The following is a 27,754-nucleotide window of genomic DNA, read 5'->3' as shown; positions in this document are numbered from 1 at the left end:
GTGTTCATTGATACAGAAAATTCAAAAATCGATTTGAGAGCTTTCCATGTAGGCACGCCTGTGTGTGTGTGCTCACACATCAGCCGCACAATCAAGCGGATGCTTTCAATGAAAAGTCAATGCAAACGTGCGCACGCTGCCATATTTAGTCAGCAAACAGAGCTACATATGTTTTTAAGTCGTGTCGCGAGCTCTACACACAAATAGGCCACACACTGAGGGCGCTGAATGTTCAACCCAGTTCAAGGTGCTTACAAACTGGTCGCATGAGGTGGGTTAAAGAGCGCGTTCTACATGGGTTTATGCGCTCAGCAGCTGGTATCCACACCGGAACAGAGCACTCTCACAGGTATCAGCAGGAGGAGATTCTTCTTCTATTGTATTTTTACTGTTCATTAGCGTTCCTCCACCTCCTACAATACGGAGAACCTCGGAGCAAAAAGTTAAAGCAGAGAAAATCCTCCAAATCTTGCTCCAGGCTTTTTTGTTTTCCTTTACTGTCTGTCTGGGTGTCACATTAATCCAACAGGACACAAACCACAATGATTCATTTCTCTTTCTGATCATGTTTGGTACTTCTGTGCTTTGAAGCAGACACTACCCACACACCACAAGTCCGGGTCCTTGATAGGTCACAGTGCTGCGCTGCTGCAACTATGTGTGAAACTGTTGAACCAGGTTAAACATTCAGTGTGCTGAGAGACTGAGGGGAAGTTGTGCTGAGTGGGCGCAGGTGTGGAGCGGTCCGTCACATGGAGCACAACATGAACCGAGTATGAAAGGATTTGTGATCATTTCAGTGTTATGTATAATTGTTGATTTGTATTGAATCATTTCTGTTAGTAAGAAAACGGATAGTATGATGTAAGGAGCAAAAAGAAGAATCTATTTGGCCTTAAAATACCTTTAATTCATTGAGTTGAATAAAAAAACAGAAAAAAAAATCACAATTGTGACTTTAAATCTGTTAAACAAATCGTGGCTTGACTTAATCGTTACATCCCTACTTAACTACCGTCAAATTACAGTAAAAAAAAAATAAAAGTAAAGAAGCAATTTAGTTTTATATATAAATTATGCAATCTAAAGAAAAGCATGTTTACTCTGTTTTCTCACATTCAAATTAGTCTATTTTAGTTTGATCTGTAAATTGATGTCATTAATATTCTTCTGTTTATAAACTCACAAGTGAAAAACAATCAAGTGAAGTGAACTAAGTAAACTGAATATATGGATCAGAATAACCTGAAGTTAGGTGAAAGCTTTATTCAGAGCAGCCAAACCCAGTTTAGGTGGTAAAACTCTAAAGTACACAGTTTCAAAATACAGAATTCCTCTTTATCACTGACTCACCTGAAAAAAGCAAACCTCTGGCACAACTTGGGAAGGCAGAATTTGTTGTCCTGCTTGAACCACACTCTGCTTAAAGGAGTGCTCTGAAAGAAAAAGAAACATCACTCCTAAATTCACTAAAACATATTCATTTCAAAGCAATCCCACATCAGAGGCAGAAAATGCCTTTGTTTGTTTGTAATCAATCTGACAGTCTCAGGGACCAGGTGAGGTGGTTCAGTCATTTCTTCTGAATGGTTTCTGGACATCTTTCCTGGGGAGGTTTTCTGGGCCTGTCTCACCAGGAGGAGGCCCAGAGGAAGAGTCAGGACACACTGGAGGGTCTGTGGAGCGTCTTACAGTTCAGGGAGAAGATTCTGTAGAGAGAGAGGTCCAGGCTGTTCTGCGACCCAACTCCTGACAAGCTGCTGAGTAAAGGACCGGCGGACAAAAAGAAAGGACTGTCATGGTTGACCCTCAGCCCCACCCTTCCTGTTTCTCCACTCTGGTGGAAACCTGTGCTGATTGACTCCACAGTCTGCTTCAGCTGCTTCCACTCTACTTAAGGTCCTCAAGCTCACTTCCACTCTGCCAGTTCGTTGAGTGTATTCACGTCCCAGCAATTCATAGTTTGAGCTCCTAGTAGTTTTGATCCTATTTTTGGCCTGAATTAAGCCTGTCCCTTTTTGGAGTTTCCCGTCTCTGTTCCCTCCTTGGGGAATGTGGATTTTCTAGAGCTCTCATCTCATTACGCCACTAAAAGAAGCCACTCTACGCTTCTTATTGGGGAATCCCCAGCAGATCTGCTCACATCATCCGCCTTGCACTATTACCCTCTGGAGTATTCATCAGTCACAGCTGCTTCTGAGGACCTCCAACGTAAGCGACCATCATCACCCCCCCAAGATTGGATCCTGAACTACTAATAACTTTGTGTATCTGACTTTCAGGCTCTCCTGTGCATCTGACGGAAAATAATCTTCCTCTACCTCTCAATAAACCCTTGGATTCTAATCTGTTCGTCGCTCTGGTTGGGTTGTCCTCCTGAACTCTTAACAAGGACAGACAAACGGAAGGAATGAAGGAAGGCAGGACAGAAGGGAGGAACAATGGAAGGAAGGAAAGAGGAACAGTAGGAAGGAAGGACGGACAAAAGGAAGGAAGGAAGGACAGAAGGAAGGACGGACGGACAAAAGGAAGGAAGGACGGACAGAAGGAAGGACAGAAGGAAGGACGGACGGACAAAAGGAAGGAAGGACAGACAGAAGGAAGGACAGAAGGAAGGACGGACGGACGGACAAAAGGAAGGAAGGACAGAAGGAAGGAAGGAAGGAAAGAAAGGAAAAACAAAAAGAAGGGCAGAAGGAAGGAAAGAAAGAAAGGATTTAAACCTCAAATTCTCTGTCCAGTTTTAGCAGCCGTATGTTAGATCTTGAATTTGCTGATGTCAGGCAGTGAGAATGAGTTTCATCAGGAAGTGAAAGACTCACTTTGATTAAGGTGGGAACTGAAGGAGGATTGTTCTCTACAGGGTAAATCTGAAAGTTAGTAGGGATGAACTTGTTCCTCTTGGGTAAACTGAAGTTGGGATTTAAGTCTGGAATTGACCATTTCTGAAATAAAAATCAGATATAAAGGTTAAAGCAGCAGAACAGAATTATTTAGATAACAAAAACTAAAACTCCTTTACCTTGATGGTTTCTTCAGGAATGGCCTCCTGCTTGTACTGCGTGCCGTACCACTCCTCTGTCCTGTCCGTTTGACCTTCAAATGACTTTGACACCATCGTCACTCTGGAAGCAGTCCCATTCATAAAAATGACTCCATCTGTACCCAGGATGTCTAGAACTGGAGTCTATTACCTCTGACTGATGTATGCTCAACTTCTCACAGTGAAGAACCAAACCTGCTGCAGTTATCAATTATTTGAGTAGAAGTGCAGAGGCGTGTCCGTCACCAAAAATGTGATTTTGAGCTGAATTGTCTTTGCTCTCCATCATCAGAAAAAGGCCACAAGAACACCAATTTAGATCAGAGTGGGTCTTAAAGTAATGGCCTTTTCTTTTCTAGCACCTATTCCACCTATTTGAACCACTTTGGAGCCATTCAGTTTTTGGATTGTTTTTCTCCGCAAAATAAGTAGGATACTAATTCACTTCTCTGTTCTCCTATACCTAAATCCCACTTCATTTTCACCAATAGCTGGACTGGATCTCCTAGAGTTTTCAGATTTTCATACTTCCTGACATAATTTGACAGTAAAATGAGGTTGATACAGCAGGTTACTCCGTTTATAAAGGACACCATTTTGAAACCTTGTGTTTATTGACTCACAATGTTCTTTCTCTGTATGTTAAAAGCCTCACTGACCTGACATTTTCAGGGGCCAGCTTTTCCAGGACCATTTGAATCAGATCTGGCCTGAATTCCTCAGAAATGTGCTTCCCGGAGAGAACTTCTTTAAGAGGGTAAGACTGTAACACAGATCAGAAATGTGTGATCCATGTCGAACTAGAATCAGTGAAGCTCGTCAGCTGCACCAGGTAGAGTCTGAGGGTAACAGACAGTACTGACATCACATATGGTCCTCCCTCTGTTTTAACACTTGAATACCTGAGGCGTCACCGCTTAAACACAAAATCTTTAACATACTTATCAACCGTTAACAGGATAATTCCTTTAGATTTTGAAGGAGGAAAGCGGCTCGATGAGACGCTTTCCTCCTTCAAAATCTAAAGGAGTTATTGTCTTAACGCTCGAAAGGTTACAGTGAATCACAGAACATAAACACTGGAGGTCTGGTGTTAAAGGGTTACCCCCCTTCTTCCCCCCTCCCTGTCAAAAAGCAAACCTACATGCAGTAAACTGGCCACTTTAGAAGTGTAGTCTCGGGGGTGCTCCTTGTCTTTGAACCTGAAGTCTGTTTTGCATAATTCCTGCCAGCAAATGGAGAGAAAACGGATGAAACAAGTGAAGTCCAGCCAGAAACCATGAATGCTGTGGCTGAACAAGAGCTCACATCTTCATTTCACTCTGTTACAATTACAAAAGTATGGAAAATTCAGTCGTTGGAATGTTGTTTTCTTTTTTTTTTTGATGAATTATCACTAATGTGTGCAGTGGAGGAAATAAAGTACTGGATCCCTTTTCTGTAGGTTTTCCCTAATAATAGGAAATTGACAGACTGTCATCCTAATGATAAGTTCATTTAAACAGTCAGAGACAGAAAATCAAAGAAATTCAATAAATCCACTTCCGGGTGTCTTCAGTTCAGGTGACAGGTTGGTTAGGAGAGTCTTACTGGTCTGTGTGGACCAGAACCCTCTTACTTGGGGGATCAAATACTTTTCCCCAATTCTTTAAAGAGGATTTCTTCAATTTATTTGTGATTTGTTCAGATGAACTTACCATTTGAGTTGAGAAGCTTGGATCATGGCGGCGCACACAGTTGCTGAGGCTCAGTGCTACACTTTTCGGTGCTCTGTTTGGATGTTTTTGTATGCATTTTGTTTTGTTTCTTGCTGATAGAGTTGTGATAGGCTGTTTTTGCTTCCACACCTTGAGAGCAGCAAATGTAAATAAAATAAGACCGCCCCTGAAAGGTTATAAATATGGAAACCCTGAACCAAGATCTTCAGAGCGGGTGGAGACTGGTTTGAACATTCTCTGTCTGTTCTCCTTGTGCAAGTAAAATCTGATTTAAGAACTGACCCCTCTCTTGTCTTCCTTTCAGAGAAATGTTTCAGGTTGCACAATCTGCCTGGCAAATAACATCTACTGCCAGCATGAGCTACTCAAGATCGGAGTGTGCAATAAATCGTTGGTGACAAGCAAGTTTCACCGTTCACACAATATTCCGGTGGAGATAGCACGACAACCCGGCTTCCATGGATTATCATCCCGGCGGGGAGGAGACTGAGGCGGCGTAGAGAGAGGAAGCAAAAGCGGGGCTGCAGGGCTGGTCTGCTAGCCAAGCTACAGAGGCAGCCATTCAAACCACCGCTAACAAGATGGATGAACTGAGGCTACAGATCACAACGAACAACGGAGTAAAAGATCAGTGCGTCTTACAGAGACCTGGCTTCATCAATCCATCCCCAGCACGGCTATCGAGTTAACTGGCTACACAGTGCAGCGCTTTGACCGCACGGAGGACTCCGGTAAGACCAGAGGAGGAGGGCTCTGTATTTACGTGTTCCAACACGGTCATTACGGACAAACACTGTTCACCAGACATTGAATATTTGACTGTGAAATGCAGACCCATTTATCTACCGAGGGAGTTCACCGTGATCATGCTAACTGCTGTCTATATACCACCAAATGCTAATGCTAACTCCGCTATTGGACTGCTACATGCGAGCATCAACAACGCGCAAAGCCGACACCCTGACGCCGTACAGATCATAGCAGGGGATTTTAATCACACAGATTTGAAGACAGCATTTGCCAAACTTCATCAGCATGTTTTTGCAGCTAAATGTGCCACTAGGGGAGTGAACACATTGGACAAAGCATACTCCAATGTCAAACTGGGCTACTGTGCTAAACCCCTTCCACACCTGGGCCAATCCGATCATCTGTCCGTGCTCCTGATTCCAGCATATGCCCCGCTCATGAAGGCTGCACCTACCATCACAAGGACAGTCACAACCTGGCCAGAGGGGGCCTCCCAGCAGCTGCAGGACTGTTTCCAGAGGACCAACTGGGAGGTCTTTGAACATCCTGACCCCCCTGCCTGAAGTCCTCCATCATCGTGCCTCTGCCAAAAAAGACCATCACCTCCAGCCTCAACGATTATAGACCAGTGGCACTTACACCAGTTTTGATAAAGTGTTTTGAGAAACTGGTCCGGAACCACATCACAACAACTCTTCCCCAAAGTCTGGACCCTCATCAATTTGCATACAAAGAAAATAGATCCACAGAGGACGCGGTGGCCACAGCACTCCACGCTGCCCTGTCACACCTGGAGCACCAAGGATGCTACGTGAGAATGCTCTTCGTGGACTATAGTTCCGCATTCAACACCATCATCCCGCACAAACTGGTAGGCAAGCTGGAGGACCTGGGTCTGTCACCATCCATCTGTACGTGGATTACCAGCTTCCTCATTGACCGCAGACAGAGAGTCAGAGTAGGCAGCTACACATCCTCGGCTCTGAGCCTCAGCACCGGATCACCGCAGGGCTGTGTGCTCAGCCCCCTGCTGTACTCTCTGTACACACACAACTGCACCCCTGTACATCAAAGCAACTCCATTGTGAAGTTTGCAGATGACACCACATTGGTGGGACTTATATCTGTGGGAGAGGAGGATGCCTACAGAGACGAGGTCAAGCAACTGTCCACATGGTGCTCAGCCAACAACCTCCACCTCAACACGTCAAAAACCAAAGAACTCATAATTGACTACAGGAAAAAGAAAACAAACATCCCACCACTACTCATCAACGGGGACCTCGTGGAGAGGGTGGCTGACTTCCGCTTCCTGGGTGTTCACATTGAGGACAATCTGTCCTGGAGGGTGAATACTGCTGAGCTGCTGAAAAAGGCCCAGCAGAGACTGTCCTTCCTGAGAATTCTGAGGAAGAACAACATTACACAGAGACTGCTGGTGTCGTTTTATCGTGCAACAATAAAAAGTATTTTAACATACTGTATATCCATCTGGTACCCAAGTTGCACGGTAGCTCAGAGGAAAACACTCCAGATGGTCATCTCCACCGCCCAAAAGACCGTCGGCTGTCCTCTCCCCTCACTGGAGGAACTACATCACTCCCGATGCCACAAGAGAGCCCAGAACATCATAAAAGACACCACACACCCCTGTTTAAACTGCTGCCATCGGGCAGAAGCTACAGACAACCCAACGCAACGGCAAACAGATTCAAAAACAGTTTTTATCCAACTGCAATCACGATCCTAAATGCTGCTATGAAATCAAATAACGTGTGTGGTTGAAGGGCTGTTTGTGTGTTTGTCTGTAGGTATGCTAATGTTTTGATGACTTATTTATTACTCATTTTATTTCTGCTTTCTATTACTGTTTTTGTGTTATGACTATTTATATACTTATTCTATCGTACTCTAATTTTTTATTTGTATTTCTGTTTTATTTTTTATTCTTAAACTATTTTTATTTTTTATTCCTTAGGAAAAGTATGAATGGCACACTGATTAGTGAGCACTTTTAAATTTTGTTGTACATGTGACAATGACTAAATAAATCTATTCTATTCATTAAGAAGACAGACTGTCAATTTCTTTCTTGGTGGGCAAACCTAAATTCAGCAAGAAATCATAAACTTACCCCCCCCCCCAACCACCACCACCGAAATTACAGGAAACCAGGGTGAAGTTGTCCCCTAAAAACAATGATTATATGTTCATTGAACCTTGCATTCTTCAAACACCCATTGTTGCGGTCCCTCTAGGCGCAGTTTGTGAATGTACTGGAACAGGTGGATGATGATGTCCTTGACGTGCACTGAAACAGAAGATAATAAATCACTGCATGCTTTCTAAACACAGATGGGGATGAAATATCTGCTCTCCGAGCACACTGAACCAGTAAAAAGCAGCAGAAAGAAACAAAGGAGCGACTCACAGAGGCCTTCGACGGTCAAATCCATCTTAACCACAAAGAACATGAAACCTCGAGCTCCTTCCTTTGGTCCTCCAACAAGAGAGTCCAGCCAGCCTTGACATTATTCATCACAACAGGGTTATTTTATAAATATGTCACAGTTTAACACACAGGGAGAACAAAATGTAGATCACCAGGACACTTTCCATCAAATTTCTCAAACATTTTAAGTGTACCTTTTGATTTCAGGACAGCAAACAGACTTCCAGGTCCTTCATAGCCTATGAGATGAGCCAGATACTGTCCGGGCTTGGATCTGTAATACTTCTGCAGGTCTGGGATAGGAAAGGTCACATGTAACTTCCTGATGTCTTTGACTGGAACCACTTTGTAGACTTGCTGAAAAAGAAAAGAAACATGAAGGAAAGCATGCTTTAAAAAGGAAAACAGAATGTTTTTATACAAAAAATGACTTAAACACTGTTTGTTCAAGATTAAAGACCAAGCAACTTACCTTCAGCTGTTCTCCCTGGAAGGGGTGCTCTAGGAATTCTGGGATAGGCACACTTTTGTTCTGGACTTTTCCAAACAACTTCACCACTGTAGATGTTAGCTCATCGAGTGACTCTAAAAGCATTAAGAAAGAAATTCCTAAGCTACTGTAGGGTTTAGGAGCTAAAGAAAAGCATAAAGATATACATCATTTGATCATTATCTTAAATATCACTATTTCACTGTAAATGAACCCCTGAATGAACCAAAACGCTGCAAAGGTGGAGTGAATGCATTGTGAGGATTAAGCTTGAAACATTTACCTCGTCCTAACACACAGAGTCCCATCAGGTTAGCAGAGTAATACATGGAGTGGAACTTCAGCAGCTCCTGACGGACTTCTGTACCTTCTCTAGATGCTTTGGTTTCAAGTGTCCATTTATTACCTAGAAAAATAGGAACTGATCTGGTTAAAGAGCCACTTGTGTAGATACAAATCAAACCACCTCATTGTATTTGGCAAACTGATGAATGTAATATAGATGCTTTAAAAGGAAATAAAGAAAAAAGAATGAGACAGACAAAAACAGTTTTCAAAACCACAGCAGCCATACAGCTAATAGAAAACGCTGGATTAAACCTACAGAACCATAACACATGTGATTCATTCGATCAAACAGAATATTCTCAAGGTCCTAAAACAACTTTTTAAAGGATGAAAAATTGAATCTGAATGGAAGGTGCTATTGAGGCTAAAAATGTTCTCTGTTGAAAAGTTGAGAAGTCATAATCTTGCCTTTGAGAACAGCAGACTAGTCTGTATGAGAGAACTGGACTGAGTGACCCCCCCTCCCCCAAACAGGAAGTACCTGCTGGCTCCAGAAAGCCAAAATCCCACAGACTTCTCTAAAGAAATAAAGAGCTATCATTGAGTCATTCTGTTTATCAGTATAACTATGTTCTTTTTGATTCCTTTTTAGTATTTTGCATGTTCTTGAAAATTATCTTTTGTTTTTATGAAAGTTCTTTCAATTATAAACTGACCAATCAGATCCCTCAGTAAAAACATGTGGTGCCCGCTGGCTCCACCTCCAACGTTTGATTGACAGATTCTCCCAAGCTGCTTTCAGTGGAAGGGGTGTGGACTAGAGGACGGCACAGGAGTGGATTTTCACTCCCGTCCCATCCCACTCCCACACCAAAGTTTAAAAAATAATCAGGTCCCACTCCTGGTAATCTGACTCCCACTCCTGTCCCACTCCCCTTCAAAATGTATCCCGCTCCTGTCCCGCTAATTTATCTTTTTGTTTTTATTTAGTCGTAATGTAAAACATTACGTTTAATTGTATCTGCTCCCAGCATGTTTCAGAGCAGTGACTGAGTCCACATTTCTACATTTTCAGTTACTGTAGTGCAGTGGTTAGTCAGGCTCCAGGTCATCGGTTCGATTCCCCTGATGACCTTCGTGCATCGAGTTCAGAATCTCCTGTCCATGCATAGGTTAAATATGCAGTAGGCACTCTGGTTTCTCTTATAGTCCAAAGATGCAGTGGCGCCTTCAGAAATGTTTCATGGTGATGGCTGGTGGGGGGGGCACTTTAAATCCTGGGGTGGCAGACCAAAACCATTAACTATATTTTCAAAAGTCTTTCTACTAAACCTAATAAAATGGCCTGTAGAAAACTACGGAGAACCATAAGAGCTACTACTTTGATGTATTGCATCTATATTTCATGCTTCTAATGTGCATAGATGAATACAAGTACAGTTAACATTTAAGTTGGACAAAAATGTTTTATTTTCCAATTAGACAGGAATCACCATGGACTATGATGTTTGCAGATGATATTGTGATTTGTAGTGAGAGCAGAGAACAGGTGGAGGTGGAGTTAGAGAGGTGGAGGTTTGCCCTGGAAAGGAGAGGAATGAAGGTTAGCAGATGAAAGGAAAGGTGTACAAGACTGTGGTGAGACCAGCCATGTTGTTTGGACTAGAAACAGTGGGACTGAAGAAAAGACAGGAAGCAGAGCTGGAGGTAGCAGAGATGAAGATGCTGAGGTTCTCTTTGGGAGTGACCAGGATGGATAGGATCAGGAATGAATACATCTCTCTTTATTCATTTCAAAAGTATTCAACCATGCCGTTTCACTTGCGGCTCCCTCTGTCTTTCGTATTTGGTTCAGCGCAAACCCCGCCTCCCCATGTGCACGCGCATCGCAAATACGTAAAGACCATTCAGACACGGCTTGAAGAGAAAAAAGATAGATGGCTAAAGAAAGATAAAATGATAATAATAAAAGAACATGCTCCCAGAAACGAAAATGTGTGGGGAGTTCCGCGAATATGGTGAACTTCCGCACCCCTGATCAAAAACACTTCTGACTCGCTGTGAGTGTGAGCGGACGCTCCCTCGCCAGCGCGTGTGCGTCGTGACTCGCGGACTTGGAGGAGAAACAAAGGTAACCTCCGCTCAGTCCAGAGGTCTACCCAGACAAGCAGGAAAGCTTTCATCCAGTCAGGATGTTGGCATCCACTCAGTCAGAATTTGTTCAGCTAAAAAACTTAATGTTGATGTTTTGAACAAGGTCTTGTGGAGTCACTGAGGTTCATTACCTGTTTCAAATTTACTAAAAGGATGCCTTTGGTTGCACGTTGCCTTCTCCAGCTGAAAAAGCCTCCAGTCGTCGTTCATCTGGTTCTTCTGGTGCTCAGAGTCCACAGCGTTCAGCTCTCGGGCTGTGCAGCCTTCATCGAACAAAGGACACAGGAAGAAGGAGGCAAACCTGCACCCGCATCAAACAGAGGACAACTGTGTTTTAACTCTCACATTGTGAGCATTATCAACCAGTAAACCTGGTTGTGTGGAGTCTATTGAAGACTCCTGCAGAGATTAACACATTTGCATTGAGATGAGGTCGACTCAACTGACATGCAAAGGAAGACATGTAAAGCACATGCAAACTTTAGAGCAGGAATTAAAAAAAAGATTTATAAAACTGAAGCAAACAGTCATTTACCTTACTGGGAAGAATATTTAATGCTTTTGATTTTTCTTTGTCCAGAGTTATTTGTTGGTCATATTTTAGCTGATTTTCTACAAACATTGGAAGTCTGTTCAGCTCAACTACAGAAATCATTGTCTGGAGGGTTGTGTTGATTTGCTGCATTCAACACAATAAAAAAAGGGCTTTAATCTGCAAGCTGACGTCTTCTTTGGCACAGAGAAAAGTTCTAAGTCATGTTGATACAACAACACTTCCAGCATGACCATCTGTTTATTTTCACTATTATTTTTACGCAGAGAAACAGTTTAAACATCTAAATAACTGCTAAAAATGATCAATAAAATTCCATGTACACTAAAACTACATCTTCTGAAGGGAAAGTACCTGTCAAGAGCTCCTTGCAGGTGCTCATGGGATACGTCAAAGTAATAGTTTGTCTGATCTGAGCTGGTGAAGGCGTTGAAACTTCCTCCATGCTGGCTCAGGAACTCCTGATACTCGTTCTCCTTGGGATACTTCTCCGTTCCCAGGAACAGCATGTGTTCACAGAAGTGGGCCAGGCCCGGGACGCTGTCCGGGTCTGACATAGAACCTGAGGAGAAGAGCACAATCCACACATCAAATGAGTTGCATGTGGTTATTTGCTGGAACAAAAAATATAACAACAATTCACTTGCAAGAAAGAGCAGCAACACTTTAGGGTTTGGTAGCTGAGCAGTAAGCAGACTTTCTAACATGTTGGAAAATTGAGAATGTTTCTGAGGTTTTTCTTCAGGAGTGCATGCAACCAAATGATCCTTAAAGTCCTTATCCGATCAGCTTTGATCTATTGTTCAAGTCTTCCCAGTGGTCTTTTAACTATGATGATGCTGTTGTTAGCCAAAATTTAACAATGTGTTTTTTTAAGACTTAGTTTCTGCAGAGCAGCAGGACTTCATTAGAAATGTATTTCTGAGTTGTTATTTCTGAGACTGTTGGTGCAGAACAAGCCCACCCACACGTCCAGTCACCCATCGTTTACGGTACATTTTCTCCTACTAGTCAACTGCCCCTCATACCCCAACTTAACATTAGCAGTGCAGCAAAAATGATAAGCAATATTAGAGTTTTTAGGAGAACTTAAAGAAACTTAATGAACAAGCCTACCATCACGATTTATCATTAGTTAACTGGGAACAAATAGGCCTGATCCCTGATGTTGAATTAGCTTGTACCTTTTTCAAGGACCATTTTGAAAGTATTGTCAATAAACATGCTACTATAAGGAAATTTAGGGTGAAAGGGCGAGAAAACCCTGGGTTCTCCCCAGAACTGTCTGATGCCATTCACCAGCATATGGCATGGGCTAAAGCCAGAAAAACTGATTCAACTAATGATTGGTCCATGTTTAGACAATTGAGAAATAAGTGCACTTCCCTTATTAAAAAGGCTAAATCAGACTACTATTTATCTGTCACAACAGAGAACCTTAATAATCCACAAAAATTTTGGAAAGTAATCAAGTCAGTAAATGCCAGCAAGAGCCCTCAGACTTTTCCTAGATGTGGTTTAAGAGACTCAGTACCAGTCTATGACAGAACTGAGATTTTGAATAGTTTTAATCAGCATTTTATATCATCTGGTTTTTTATTTGACTCCATAGGAGCTGACTCTGTGCCTCACTGCACACACTCTCAAGCATTTTCTGGTGTACCTTTCAGAATGCTGCTCTTTACTGTGGACCAAGTCCATAAGGCTTTAAAACCCTGAATCACAGAAAGTCTCCTGGGCCAGACTTCATAGAGCCGTACTTCCTGAAAGCTGCAGCTAATTTTATAGCTCAGCCTCTTACAAGACTTTTTAATCTGTCAATTGAAAATAGAAAAATTCCTTTAGCTTTTAAGTCAGCTTTTATGTGTTCTGTCAAAAATTTTGGAATCCCTTGTAGGTAATCAACTTAAAGAGTATCTCTACTCAAATAAGCTATTGTCAAATTTGCAATCAGGTTTTCAAAAGAACCACAGTACCATCACTGCTGCTACTAAAGTGATCAATGACATTCTTGGTGCCCTAGACAAAAAGCAGTCTGGTGCTGGCCTTTTTATTGATCTGTCAAAGGCATTTGACACTGTGGACCACGCAATGCTAGAACAAAAGCTCATTAGTTTTGGTCTGTCAGAACATGCACTATCCTGGTTCAAAAACTACCTGAGCAACAGAACCCAATGTGTCAAATATGATGGTCTGTGCTCTGAATTTGTTAATGTCTACAAGGGGGTGCCACAGGGTTCTATACTAGGACCACTCCTATTTATTATGGATATCAATGATTTAGGACAAAACGTGTCTGATGCTAATATACATCTTTACGCTGATGACACAATTATTTATTGCTTTGGCTCCTCCCCCACAGCTGCCATCGAATCACTGCAGAAAGCATTTTGATAAGTTACAGCACACACTGATGCAGCTCAAATTGGTTCTTAATGCTGATAAAACCAAAATAATGTTGTTTTCCAATTCTAGGAAGAGAACTCTGGTTTTCCCCACAGTATCCACTCTGCAGGGAAATAAAATTGAGGTGGTCCATCCGTACAAATATCTTGGAATCCTCATTGATGACACACTGACTTTCAAGCTCCATATTAAGAATCTTGTAAGGAAACTAAAACTGAAACTAGGCTTCCTATTCAGAAATAAATATTGTTTCTCCTTTGGCGTTAAAAAACAGCTTGTCAATGCAACCTATCTCTCTGTTGTAGACTATGGAGATCTTCTGTATATGAATGCCACATCACAGTGTTTGTGTAGGCTTGATTCTGTGTAGCATGCTGCCCTGAGGTTTATTACCAACTGCAAGACATCGACTCGCCACTGTGAACTGTATTCGTGGGTAGGATGGCCTTCTTTATCCACCAGGAGGCTGACCCATTGGTGCACTTTTATCTACAAGGCCATGCTTGGATTCCTACCCTCTTACATTTGTACTTTAATCACCCTGAGAACAATAGACTCATATGGACTGCGTTCCAATGACTGCTTATTGCTGACAGTTCCATTTGCTTGCACTGACTTTGGAAGAAGGGGCTTTGCATTTGCTGCCCCCACCACATGGAACATGCTACAAAAGGACTGGAAACTTACAGAACTTCTCCGGTTAAATGATTTTAAATCCAAGTTGAGAGCACAAGAGAAAGATTCGTTTATCTGCCACTGTTTTAAATGAAATGTTTTTATTTTTAACTGAAATTTACTTTTTTTTTTTGTCGCCTCTTGGCCAGGACTCCCTTGTAAAAGAGATTCCTTAATCTCAATGGGACTTCCTGGTTAAATAAAGGTTAATAAAAAATAAAATAGAGCTATCCAGCCGTACAGTGAGATCCAGATTCGAGCTCAGACGAGGAAAAGAAAGACGATCATGGATCTATTTGTCTGTAAATGGATGAGTCAGAATGGAGCGGGAAGACATTGGTCTGCTGCAATCGGTTCTACATCTGCAAGCTTTTTCAGTGGCATGTTTCATCTGCTCCTGATTCACAATTTAAATAAAGAAACACTAAGAAATGTAATTTAAACTTAATTTTCTTTACATATAACCTCAATCATTAGAAAAAAAAGCTACAAGGACATGTAAAAAAAAAAAATTAAATTTTCATTGTAGTGGGTCTTCACAGATCACTGCTTTAGCAAGAGGTTTGCCGGGCTAAAACATCAGCAATGATGTGCAGAAAGAAGGGAAAAGGTAGACAGAAATACCCCAATTTAGGGCTAAAACACTTTTTTTTAACGTGTCTCAAAAGTGGGTAATCACAAAGAAATTTAAAAACACGAAAAAACAAACAAGCTACAAACTTGTTTTTCCACCCAAATAATTAATTATTGGAAAGCACTGTGTTAAAAACTCAGTGAAATGGGGGTGTCTGACAGAAGCCGAACACTCTGGAATACATCACCAGTTCACATCAGAAACTGTGAAAACCATGCGATGTTGATCTGAACCAGTGACCAGACTTGTACTCAAGACTTGAAATGATTCCTCAGGTCCATTGACCTGTGGAGTGGTGTTTTCTCTTCTCTCTCTGCTCATGTCTACTTTGTGCTGATGTTTTCTGTTTAAGCTGTATGTTTTCATTTTTGTCTGTTATTGTCAAATCTCAATGTGTTCAATATTTACTTGTTTTCCTCTTTTACCTGCCTTAGGACAACAGATGTCCTTTAGAATTATTTTTCTGCCGTATATATTTTTTTGCTATGGCAAAACATTGATGAATATGCACTGTCCTAATTTATATAAATGCATTTTTAAAACTTAAACACATTTTTAACCTTAATATAGCTTTGAATTATGAGCCCTATCAGTTATTGTACAAGGCTGAAGCTAGTTAAACAAAGCAATACGTTTTGGGTTATGACATTTCCATTTAAAACAAAATGACTAGCAAAGCGGTTCTGCCCTCCAGTTAAGGTACAACTCCTAAGTCATTGTGTCTTCACACCAACTCGAACTTAAAATCAGGAAACTTGAAAGATGCCTTGAGAAGAAGCATCTGCTAAACAGCTAAATGTAAATAGAGAGACAGCATCTGTATTCTGTGAAGCTTTTATTTAGATCTACATCACAAACACAATGTCTAACTTATGGAGCTTGTTTGGCGTTTTTAACATGTTCTTCTAGCATTTTTCTGATGATGGAGGACATTTATAATGAAAATTAAGATTACATTTGCCTTTGTGGTTAGCGTGTATCAGGAGCTAACAAAAGGGGCGGAGCACACCGCTCCATTCTGAATAAGGATGTAACGATTCTTTGAGAATTGGTAAAAAAAAAAAAAAATTCAAACTCGTCAACATGTTCGTCGGTACAGAAAATTCAAAAATCGTTTCGTCTCAGCCTGTGCTGAGTGGGCGCGGGTGTGGAGCGGTCCATCACACACGGAGCACAACATGAACCGAGTGTGAAAGGATTTGTGATCGTTTCAGTATTATGTTCGATTGTTTATTTGTATTGAATCCTTTCTGTAGGAAAACAGACAGTGTGATGTAAGGAGCAAACTTGGCCTTAAAATACCCTTTAAAACAATGGAATAAAACTGAAATCGTGACTTTAAAACTGTGAATCAAATCACAGTTTTAATGAATGAATCATCACATCCCTAATCCTGATGCATCCACTTGTAGACAAATAGATCCAAGAACGTCTTTATTTTTGTCGTCTGAGCTGGAATCTGGATCTAAACTGTAGTTCTCATCAGCTACTGCCACTCTGCAGAAACTATGTCCTAAAAACAGTTTTTTGATTTCGGCTAAAAAAACAGCATCATCATAATTAAAAGATCACTGGGAACGCTTTTATAGTTAATAAGATGAGAAAAGGGAAACTTTATGTCACGAAGAGCAACCAAAAAGTGCTCTTATGATGTTACAATCACTTTGATAAAATAATATTTGTTGGAAAGCCATAAGAAGCCTTTACCTATGTGGACATCCAGAGCAGCAGAAGCTTTTTCAGTCAGCGGGTCACTGATCATTAAGACCTTCAAACCATTGGATAACTCCAGGCCTCTGTACGTCCGTTTGTCCTCAGAGGAACAAACAACGTTGGTGACCACCTTCTTCACTCCAGCATCGATCATCACGAGGGCTGAGGAGGAGTCCTGCTTGTTCGGAGGAAGACACACAACTCTGGGATCATCTATGAGGAGTCTTCACAGCTTACACACAGAAAAGAAATCAACTTTGTTCACTGTCCTACAGTTAACCAGGGTGAAATACAAAAAAGGAGAAGCTCTGCTTAAAATCCCATTTGGTCATGATTCTAAAATGATCTTTATTATTTAGCAAAAGGGCCTTAAAAGGTGAAAGAAGAGAAACTGATCCAGGATCCAGGCTCTGATCTCTCTTGGTGTATACCAGGACTGTCAAGCTCAATCACACAAGGGGCCAAGATCCAAAACACACCTTGGGTAGCAGGCCGAACAGGATAAACATTATTAAAACACATTCAAAATACATTTTTAAAATTTAAAAAAACTTAAATTCATTATTAAAATGAAATAATATCAATGAATAAATAATTATGAATAATAAAAAGGCAGGAATATTATTTCAGAATAAGTCAACTCAAACCTTAAATAACTTTCAATATTTTACTCTCCATAAAAATGTATTTTGTCAAAATTATAAAAGTTAGAGCAAGATAACATCGCGCCATAATAACAATAAAATAAAGTGATCTGTAGGACCGGACAGAATTACCAAGAGGGCCAGATTCGGCCCCCGGGCCTTGACTTCGACATACGTGATGTATACAAAGATGAATACGAAATTTATGTCAAAGTTCCAAAGCAGTCCTGAACAACTGCTATCAGAGAGCAGAACAAAATACAAGTGTTGGAATATCAAACTTTTAGCATCAATCCAGCTGAAAGGACCGAGGCAGAGCAGACGACAACTTCAAAGAAAACACTATCATTGTCTATTCATTAAAGTATTTTATTTTTGCTTTTTTATGAATATGGTCCACTGTCCTAAAAATGTATTCTTATTTTTTAATATTGTAAATAGAATATGGACTTTTACAAAGAAATAAACAAAACGTATTACCTCCAAGTTTAATTTTCACGTTATTAGCGAATTTCCTCAGTGATTAAAAAAAAAAGATGGATTAGTTTCAATAAGTTGTCACCTCACCTGAAAGAATCCCAAACGTAACATGACTGTCCTAATTCACATCGTTTTTTAAAAGCTTTACATTTCATAAATGAAATAACTGAATGGTTATGGAGGTAGTAGAACTTACCAAGAAGCCGGCTTCCTCTAACCTGAGCAGTAAAGTGGCTCTTGCGGCTGGACCGTCAAACACCTGTAGATGCAAATCACGTGACACACACACACAACCTGTCACTTCCCTCCAGCAGCCAGAAGCAGCCGAACACAGAATCATCGACACAAAGACGCGCCGTCCAGCGCGTACACAACTCTAGTTATTTACATGTTTGGTGGCTATGAAGTATTTCATGATTCATTTTCTGTACATTTTACTCCTTGTTTTGAGAAAAATAAACAGGCAGACAGATAGGGCTTAAAATAAATAAATAAGAGAAGTACATGGAAATAAGAGATAAACTACATTTTGAAAAATAAAAATCTTTTAGTTGCTGCTTCCATTGACAAAAGTTGTTCCATGACTTGGATCTGGTATTGATTAGTCAGCCTGTACTGGACTGAAGAATGGATCAAACCCGCACAGGTAGGTTTGGACTCCATCAGACAGGAAACTCAATAGTCAACAAACATTTGGACAGATTAGTAGAATAAATAGGTTATTTTAAACTAATTTGGGATTCATCCAAAATATTAGCTGCTAATATCAGAGCTCTACTGCTTGTTTTTGAACTTTCTGTTTTTTTTTTTTTTTTTTTTCATTTTCTGTCATTTAGTTGTCATATTGGCATAATTAAGCTTTTTTGGACTATTTTGGCACTTAGCAAAAAAATAAAAAATAAAAAATAAAAAGTTTTTAGGCTATTGTGAAGTTTAGCTAATATTTCAGCTACATGGTAGCAGTTTAAGGTAATTTAGGCTCTATTTCAGTTTTTTTGGGCTATTTCAGAGTTTAACTAATATTTTAGCTTTATCCTAGCTGTTTAGGCTACATTAGACACTTTACCAGCTTTTAAAGCTAATTTGGCAATTAGGTTAAATTTTTAGCTTGCCGTCACCTTCAGACTTCTCAACTATTAGTTTCAGCGATTTAAGCAATCAGCTTTTCAAACTATTTGCTTCAGTGATTTCAGCAATCTGCTTTAGCATTTTCAGCTATCAATATCAGCATCTTCAGCTATTTGAACAAACATCTTCAGCAGCCACGTTCAGCTTACAGAATTCACACAAGCATTATCGCAGGTAATGCAAAATTTCTAGTTCAACTTTGTTTTATTTTTGGTAAAACTTAGACACTCTTGTCAAAGGAAATGATCAATTGTTTTGGGGGGTTTTAAGCCTTTTTCTCTCAATGATTCTGGCCATATGATGCTTGTCCAACAAGTTGTTTCAGGATCAAACAGTAAAACTGGAATTTGAATCCTCGTGATTTCCAGTTCTTCAAGTTTCAGTGTGAACTGACTGAACCGGCAGCAGACTCTGGCTGGAATGAAGCTGTACAGAACAACTTAGATGACGCATCTTAAAAAAATGTGTTTTTGGATCAACAATGAACTGGGTTCAAGTTCAGGTATGACATACTTTAAGTTTGAGTATGAAATATTTGAACTTGATTTGTTTAAGTTTATAAGAATAAATATGCATGTTTTCTGTCATTGTTGCAAATGATGGAAACAGTCGCTAATGACATGGTCAATGTTTATTACTTGGGGCGATTTTTATTGTCGTGTTAATATTTGGGGTAATAAATATCAAACTAGTGAAAATTGTTTTTCTAGTCATTCATTAGAACTATCAAAGTGAAATTGTATGCATTCCATTTAAATTCAGACAAAATATTAAAAGCACTCAAGTAAACAAAAATATCCCCAACTTATTGTGAGTACTGCAAGCTCATTTTTAATGAAGAAACAGTATACGGTGTATGAAGTAATGTCATTACATTTATAACTTTGTCCTAAATCTACAGGACTTTTGAAGACAGGCACTACAGAGGGTTTTCTTAGAATAGAATGGAGGAAATGGAATCAAAATAAAACGTTGCAGCAATTCTGGTGTTTCCATTGTGTTGTTTAATTAGAAACACACACAAAAGGAAAACATTGGTGCACGCTCTTAACACATTGACCAACCTACCAGTGTGGGCAGGAGTTGCTGAGGACATTCAGAAATAAAAAAAAAAGATGAATTAACAGTTTGAATTTTGGTAAAAGTAGAACTTTGACTGCATACTCCAGGGTCAAGAGTTCATGGCTCTACACAAGCCTGATATGTCAGGTTTCTAGGCTCCTCTAACAGAAGAAAACGGTTCCATCCTGTGCTCAGGTCCTGTTCAGCTCCAGGGACTTTGCTGCTGCTGTTTGCCTTTGGATTTTTAACCTTAAACACAACGGTGCTTTTCAACAAAGCACAAATCAGAAATATGTTTTATTAGGTAGAAACAGCTGAAGGTGAAGAATCTCTTCCACCGCTTTATTCTTTCAAAGCTGCATCTCATGGTGATCAATACAGAAGGTCAGAGACGGACAGAGAAGGTCTCTATGAATAGGATGATGAAGCTATACAGCAGCAGCTTGGTGTTTTCCTCACTGAAAGAGCAGAGAAGAACCTGAGAGAGCACGCCATGCTCACACAAACCACCGTGAGGATCCACAGGAACTGTTCTCTGATCAGCTGCCTTAGATCCGTTCTTCTCTGCTCAGAATTTGATGTTTATTGCTTCATGAGGAGTGCATAAAGACTTTGCTTAACTTTCTTTTAGCCACATTTGACAGCAACATGAAATGTGTGACATCACAAAGAAAGGCGAGCGTGTCATTCGGTTTCTGGTGCCTGTGCACATTCACTAATGTGGGAGGTCCTAGAAAGGCACAAACATGATCTTCTAGGAACTCAAACGTACGGCCAAAATCATGACAGAGTTAGAAACTAATACTGATCCTTTTATTACTAATAGATGAATGTTAAAAATACAGCATCGAGTTACCTGAGGTGTTTCAGTCTCACATCACTGCAAATGCACTCAAACTTGAAACATCTAAGGAGGATGGATCTGTGGACTCGTTTAAAAAGGGAAACCGCTCTTCAGTTGTTTAAAAACAAGCTGGGAGTAAAACTATAGAGATAAGGGTTTGAAAATGCAGACATCCGAGTAAAATATCCTGTCTGACTGAGCGTATCTTCTATTAGAACATTTTCAGTACACTTTCAAGTCAAACAAATAAAAGATGATAAACTCTTCTTAACTATCACTAATCAATAACACATTCTCAAACAGAATCCTCTCTGCTGGGGAAAGCTCCTTTCTATTTCCTGTGAAGCATGGTGGTTTCCTCTAAACGTGAGAAAACCACAGTTATTGAAACATCCACGGCTAGTTCACGGATTCTAATATGCTCCAACATCTGGTCTAGAGGCTGCAGCCTGCTCCTCATGCATTCACATCTACACACACTCATGCAGGCTCAGTCACATCAACTTCTTCCTGATGAAAGACCAGATGGGGATTACAGCTTTGAACCTCCTGTGACTTCAGGCCGCCATCTTCATGTGCTGGCTCACAGTTTGGCAGCCATGAAGTTGATCTGAGGTTTGGCCAGAGGGAAGAGCGGCAGGCTCCTCTTGAACTCCGTCATATCCTGAATCTGCGTGGGCTGCAAACAAAACCACAACGAAGGTCTACAATCGAGCAAACGGGGGTCATGGGAGTGGCTGAGCTTGAGCTAGGCTGCACGAGTTACCTGTGGGAGGGAGGGGGCCGGAGCCAGGTTGAAGTCATTCTGGGAAGGAAACTCCCCCACTATTGGACCTGGAACACATGCGCTCATGAAGGCTGAACCAGCTTCTACATAAACCAAGCATCCACAGATACTTACAGGAGTCCATCTCTCTGGAGAGGACGTGCACAGAAACCTTGTGTCTCTTCAAAGCCTGCACCGTCAGACGCTCCTATGGACACAGGCACACATTACAAACACTGTTCTCCCTTACATACGATTCAATGGGTTTTAGTATTTAGAAGAGCCCTGTGACGGACTGGACCGGTGCTCCCCATTTTTCTTCAGCCCACAGACTGTTTCTGTACGAGGCTAAAGTCTGTTTTTATTTCATTTTTAGATTTGGCTTCCACTTTAGACTCATCTTTGAGGGTAAAGTTTATCTTCATCCTCTGTAAAATATGTATTTGTACTCTAGATTTCCTATAGATTTCCTGTTAAAGTGTGATTTGGATTTGCCCTTAAACCATAACTATCAATGTGGAAGCTGAAAAATCAGACGTCAACGTCAACATTTGTATAACTTTTAAGGTGCAATGGAAAAAATAAATAAATAAATAGGGTCACTAAAACTTGTATTTTGTATATATAACCCAAAATCCACCAATACAACAACTTCATTAACAGCATCCTCGTAACATTAAAAATGCGGTTGCTGATTATTCTACATTTTTAGTATGATCCCACTCTCCTTAGCTTGTTTACATTAAAAGTGGGGTCATCTGGACCCCACCAGACAGTGCGCTGATCTTTTTTTATCTTTGACTTTTAAATTTCACTAATGTCCATGGCAGAGATAAAATCCTGTCCCCTTTGTCCACATTTGTCATGGAAAGAATCACATATCAATACGTGGTTGGAGTCATCTGGACCCCAAAGAGAGCGGAAGGTTACTGAAGTAAGTTGTGACACATCCAGTCATTAATGTCCTCAATACATTTACCAAGAGCCTGTACAGGGCCTCGGTCTCCTGGTGTCAGTCTAATATATATCTGTGTGTCATCTGCATAGCTATGGTAACTAATGTTGTTGTTCTTTATAACCTGGGCCAGTGGGAGCATGTAGATGTTAAATAGAAGTGGTCCCAGGATGGAGCCTTGGGGCACTCCACATGTAATTTCTATTGGCTCAGAAGTGAAGTTACCAATTGACACAAAATATTTCCTGTTTTCTAAGTACGTTTTGAACCAGTTTAGTACTGGCCCAGTGAGACCCACCCAGTTTTCCAGTCGTCTGAGTAGTATTGCGTGGTCGACTGTATCAAACGCAGCACTGAGATCCAGTAAAACTAGCACTGACATATTTCCACTGTCTGTATTCAATCGTATGTCATTAGTCACTTTGGTCAGAGCCGTTTCAGTGCTGTGGTTCTGTCTGAAGCCGGACTGGAAGACATCATAGCAGTTGTTATTTATTAGGAATTCATTTAACTGATGGAAAACAGCTTTTTCAATGATCTTACTTAAAAATGGCAGGTTTGATATCGGTCTGTAGTTGTTCATTTGAGTTTTGTCTAGACTGTCCTTTTTTAGGAGAGGTTTGATTACAGCTGTTTTCAGTGGTTCTGGGAAAACACCAGATGTTAATGACAAGTTGACAATCTGGAGCAGGGCTGGTTCCAGGATCTTTGAAACTTTTTTGAAAAAGCTTGTGGGTAGAATATCCAGACAGCAGGAGGAGGAGTTCAGTTGACATAGAATGTCCTGCAGTTCTTTACTGTTTATGGGTTGAAACTGAGCCATTGGGTTTATACTGGTTTCTAGTGGATAGGGTTCATATCCTGAACTTGTAGTTGGTGAAACAATTGTTTGTCTAATGTTTTTGATTTTGTCCCTGAAGAATTTGGCAAAGTCATTACAGGCTTTGGTGGAGTAAAGTTCTGGTGCCACTGACACAGGGGGTTTTGTCAACCTGTCGACTATATTAAATAAGGCCCGAGCATTATGGGAGTTTTTGGTAATAATGTCAGAAAAATAGGACTTCCTTGCATTGCTCAGTTGTAAATTATATAAGTGAAGTTTCTCTTTATAGATGTCATAATCTACCTGTAGTTTAGATTTCCGCCACCTGCGTTCAGATTTCCGACATTCTCGTTTTCCGTTCTTTACCACAATGGAGTTTCTCCATGGAGATTTTTTCCTACCAGAGATCACCTTCACCTTACTAGGAGCAATACTATCCATGATATTTGACATGTTGGAATTAAAGCTATTAACAAGTTCATTGACTGAATCCCCTGAGAGGGGAGGAGTCAGAGAGAAAATCTGATTGAACATCTCACTAGTATTTTCAGTTATATACCGTTTTGTGATCTCCTCCCTCAAAACATTTGTGTGTACTGGAATTGTGCTCTCACAGAAAACACAGCAGTGATCAGACAGACCTTAATCACATACAGTAACCTTAGAGATGCTCAGACCTTTGGAAATCAATAAATCAAGAATATTCCCTCTGTTGTGTGTGGGCTCTGTCACATGTTGAGTCAACCTAAAATTGTCCAGAGTGCTTATCAGGTCCTTAGTCCCTTTGTTCTCAAGATTTCCATAATGGATGTTAAAATCTCCAGCCATGATTATACAGTCATAATCAAGACAAATTATAGACAGCAGTTCACTAAACTCAAGGTTAAATTCTGGACCCTATCCAGGGGGGCAGTAGATATTTATAAATATGGTTTTGAGTGAGGCCTTCAGCTGTAGGGCTACATATTCAAAACATGGAAAGTTTCCAAAAGATAACTTTTTACACTGAAACATTTCATTGAACAAAACTGCAACCCCCACCCCCACCCCCTTCTGCTTGTTCTTTCCTCACTGATAACAGTATAGTGCAGAGGTGTTGACTCTGTGAAGACAGCTACACAGTTTTTATCTAACCAGGTTTCAACTAAAATCGTAAAATCCACTTTGTTCTCAGTAATAAAATCATTAATTAAATTTTTTTGGTTTTGGTGTTCTGGTGACAGAGTTATGGGGGACAAAAATGGATTGGCCAGAGGGGTAGATTGAAGCCCAATCCCGACTCGCTCCATCATCTGTTCGGTGAATTTCAGGTAGGGTGAAGAGGGTGAAGAGGTGGAGGGGGAACCGTTGGGACTTTGTGGGTTTGTTTGGGAGGGTCCATCGTCCTCGTTGTTTTTCCTCTTCCGGTGCTCGGAGGCAGGTTTCCCGTTTCTGATGTTTTCCTCCAGTGGGGGCAGCTCCGTTCCTCGTGTGGATCCAGTCTGTGTCTGGCCTTGACACTGAGATAAATTTATCTCAGTCTTGGCATGACGCAGGGAGTAGAAGATATTGGAGGAGAACAGTTTAACTCCTGATTTATTTAAACTGACTCCATTTTCTTTAAAAAGATGTTTGCGTTCCCAGAAAATGTGAAAGTTGTTGATGAAATGAATTCCTGTTTCACCACACGTCATAGAAAGCCACCTGTTCAGTGCCAACAGCCTGCTGAATCGCTCTTCTCCTCCTCTAACAGCTGGAATGGGACAGCTGATAAAGACAGCTGCATTCATGGAGCTCACAGTTCGTATCAGTCCAGTGAAGTCTTGCTTTAAAACTTCAGATTTTGCTTGGACAAATCATTGGACCCTGTGTGTAGTACAATGTTTTGTACTGTTGTTGGATACTTTGCCACAGTTTGCAGTATTCACTCCTGCATGTCACTGACCATATCGTTTGGAAAGCATAGGAAAGCAAGAGGTCCTCTGTCTCGTAGGAAGAGAAGGCCAGTCAGCCTCAGAGGCTTCAGTTCTCTGTGGGGGGTCGGTCCTTCCATGTCCTCCAATTCTCCAGCTGTTGGACTTATTCTTTGGCTTTGCTCCAAGATGGTTCCAGGGAGGATTATCTTTCGATTGTTTGTTATTGTCCACAGATGTTGTCTTTCTCTCCGTAGAATATGTGCCATTTAGCTGCGTGTTAGCTCTCTCCTCTCTGCTGAGATGAGGTAGTGGCAAAGTTGTGTTGTTTCCATAAAGTCCATTTACCTCCACGTTCACTTCTATGTGGCGAACCTTAGTTTCCAGCGCTGTGATCTTTTCCAGAAGGTCTTGGTAATCCTTTGTGGAAAGGGAAGGCATCTTGCTGCTAGTTAGCCTTGTGTTAGCTGCTGCTCCGTATATCAGGCTTCAGCTGTGTGAAGGCCAAGTACACGTAGTGCTCAAGATAAAATGTTTTAAGAGGAATGCAGGAAAAAATCCCTTTGTGTAGAGTAAAAAAGAAAAAAAATAAATCTTACCCGATGGTTTAAAAGTATTCAGAAGTTATTGCTGGTGGGATTAAAAAAGAAAAAAGGGAACTAATCAGCGAAAATTAAAATCAGAAGGGGGAGAAAGCAGCGTACGTCCACACTGTAGCAAAGCAGGATCTGAAAAAATGACTTAAGCCAAGAATGAGTCGTATGTGATTGAGAGAATCCAATAGTTTTCCAAAATAAAACTTCCTTCAGAGTCAGTTTATGAATGAAAAGGAAAAAATGTAAGTAATGTTTTTTTTTCTCCTTTGTGGCCCAATACCAACTGTCCCATGGACGGGTACTGGTCCTTGGCCCGGGGCTCAGAGACCACTGGACTTCAGAACTGTAGCTGTAGCTGGGGTTACCTCAAGCAACCCCAAAGGAATTCAACAGGTTCAGAAAACACATGAATGGAGTACTTACAAGACTGGACTAAAAATAACTAGAGTGTTTTTAAAAAATGGATATTGTTCAGAATTTGAAATTGTTCAAATTCTTTCCTGCAAAAAAAAAAAGCACTGTTGGAGGTGTTTTAAGGTCATTTGTTGGCCGTCTGGCAGAAGTAAAAAAAGCAGGAAATGAAAAAGAGAAAAGTTTTGTTTTTAATGTTTACAAAAAGCAGTAAAGATAAAAACCAGCAGTGCAGTCTATAAAAATAAACATTACATGCTAATCCAGTAGAAAAAACTGAGTACTGTTTATTTTCTAGAGTAAAATTCCATTATACTACCCTTGTGGTCAATACGATTAATATAACTTCAAGAGATAGATGGATAATGTCAGCAGCAAAAAAGTGAAATGGGGAAAAAATAATGTGAATAAAAAAAATGTAAATGATATAAACATGTGTGATAGTCAGGGAATAACGGATATTCCCAACATTGGCTTTAAGCATTCAGAGAAGAGAAAGAGACCAAAGCCAGCATGTTAGACTGAGGGAGCAGAACTTACTCTGTAGAAGTTAATGATAGCTTCCTTTGTCAAAGTCTTCAGATGAGCCACTTCAATGTTATCTGTAACATAACAGTCAAGAAAGAGAGCCTCAGTCATCAACTTAAAAATAAATAACTTAAACTTAAATAAAAATCTAACGTAAACATAAGATCCATAAATAGATGATTAAAATGATGATACTTCTTCACCTTTCGACTTATCCCTTTCGGGGTCTCCACAGCGTAACAGCACCCACTATTTCACATCAGTGATTTGGCAGAGTTTTTACGCCGGATGCCCTTCCTGACACAACCCTGTACCCAGTTAGGCAGCAGCGTCAAGGGTCTTGCCTAAGGACCCAATCTGGGTGGGGATCAGTGGACAACCTGGGAATCAAACCCCTGCGTGCAAACCCAATACTTAGCTCACTGAGCCATCCAGCTGCTATATTAAAATGATGACACCAATAAGAATATTGATCCGTTCATGTTTTTTTTATTAGAGTCACTTAAAAATTGAAATTTTTCTAAAAGAGTTTGTGACAACCCAAAAATATTGTTTTTGGTAGAAATTTCAACTTTGCACAAAAATATTAGTTAATGTGTATTCCATGAAAATCTTAAAATACCATAAAGCTGTAAAATGCATCAAACATCTGTTAAAAAAACGTAAGTTTATGCTTTCTAATTACTCAAAAACAATTGTCCAAAAAATCAAGTATAATTTGAAAACTGACAAATAAATACAATATTAAA

At 40.5% G+C, this 27,754-nt stretch overlaps 2 protein-coding genes across 3 annotated transcripts in view; both read right to left on the bottom strand.

Moving 5' to 3' along the window:
* LOC112145324 (insulin-degrading enzyme) overlaps nt 1-19,804 on the bottom strand; it is a 43,179-nt gene extending 23,375 nt beyond the window's left edge. The window contains exons 1-14 of one of the 2 annotated variants that reach the window (XM_036211814.1): nt 18,197-19,804; nt 16,871-17,051; nt 11,803-12,010; nt 11,027-11,196; nt 8,737-8,859; nt 8,436-8,548; nt 8,158-8,320; nt 7,943-8,035; nt 7,731-7,822; nt 4,188-4,268; nt 3,703-3,806; nt 3,023-3,125; nt 2,823-2,945; nt 1,354-1,436 (exon numbers count right to left, since the gene is read on the bottom strand). In XM_036211814.1, the coding sequence (XP_036067707.1) occupies nt 1,354-1,436; nt 2,823-2,945; nt 3,023-3,125; nt 3,703-3,806; nt 4,188-4,268; nt 7,731-7,822; nt 7,943-8,035; nt 8,158-8,320; nt 8,436-8,548; nt 8,737-8,859; nt 11,027-11,196; nt 11,803-12,010; nt 16,871-17,051; nt 18,197-18,340 (1,781 nt within the window). In that variant the 5' untranslated portion in view covers nt 18,341-19,804. Of the gene's footprint in view, nt 1-1,353; nt 1,437-2,822; nt 2,946-3,022; nt 3,126-3,702; nt 3,807-4,187; nt 4,269-7,730; nt 7,823-7,942; nt 8,036-8,157; nt 8,321-8,435; nt 8,549-8,736; nt 8,860-11,026; nt 11,197-11,802; nt 12,011-16,870; nt 17,373-18,196 lie in introns of those variants that run through there. The other variant, XM_036211815.1, reaches the window with a different exon arrangement.
* A 308-nt stretch (nt 19,805-20,112) lies between these two features.
* The window catches only part of ide (insulin-degrading enzyme), a gene marked incomplete in the record, with an annotated part of 53,125 nt that continues 45,483 nt past the window's right edge, over nt 20,113-27,754 (bottom strand). The window contains 4 exon segments of the mRNA XM_024270481.2: nt 20,113-21,713; nt 21,801-21,868; nt 21,936-22,008; nt 27,018-27,079. Of these exon segments, the coding sequence (XP_024126249.1) occupies nt 21,618-21,713; nt 21,801-21,868; nt 21,936-22,008; nt 27,018-27,079 (299 nt within the window).

The sequence above is a fragment of the Oryzias melastigma genome, linkage group LG5, assembly GCF_002922805.2.
Source record: "Oryzias melastigma strain HK-1 linkage group LG5, ASM292280v2, whole genome shotgun sequence".
In the NCBI taxonomy this organism is placed as follows: Eukaryota; Metazoa; Chordata; class Actinopteri; order Beloniformes; family Adrianichthyidae; genus Oryzias; species Oryzias melastigma.
This window is presented reverse-complemented; position numbering and strand designations above follow the sequence as displayed.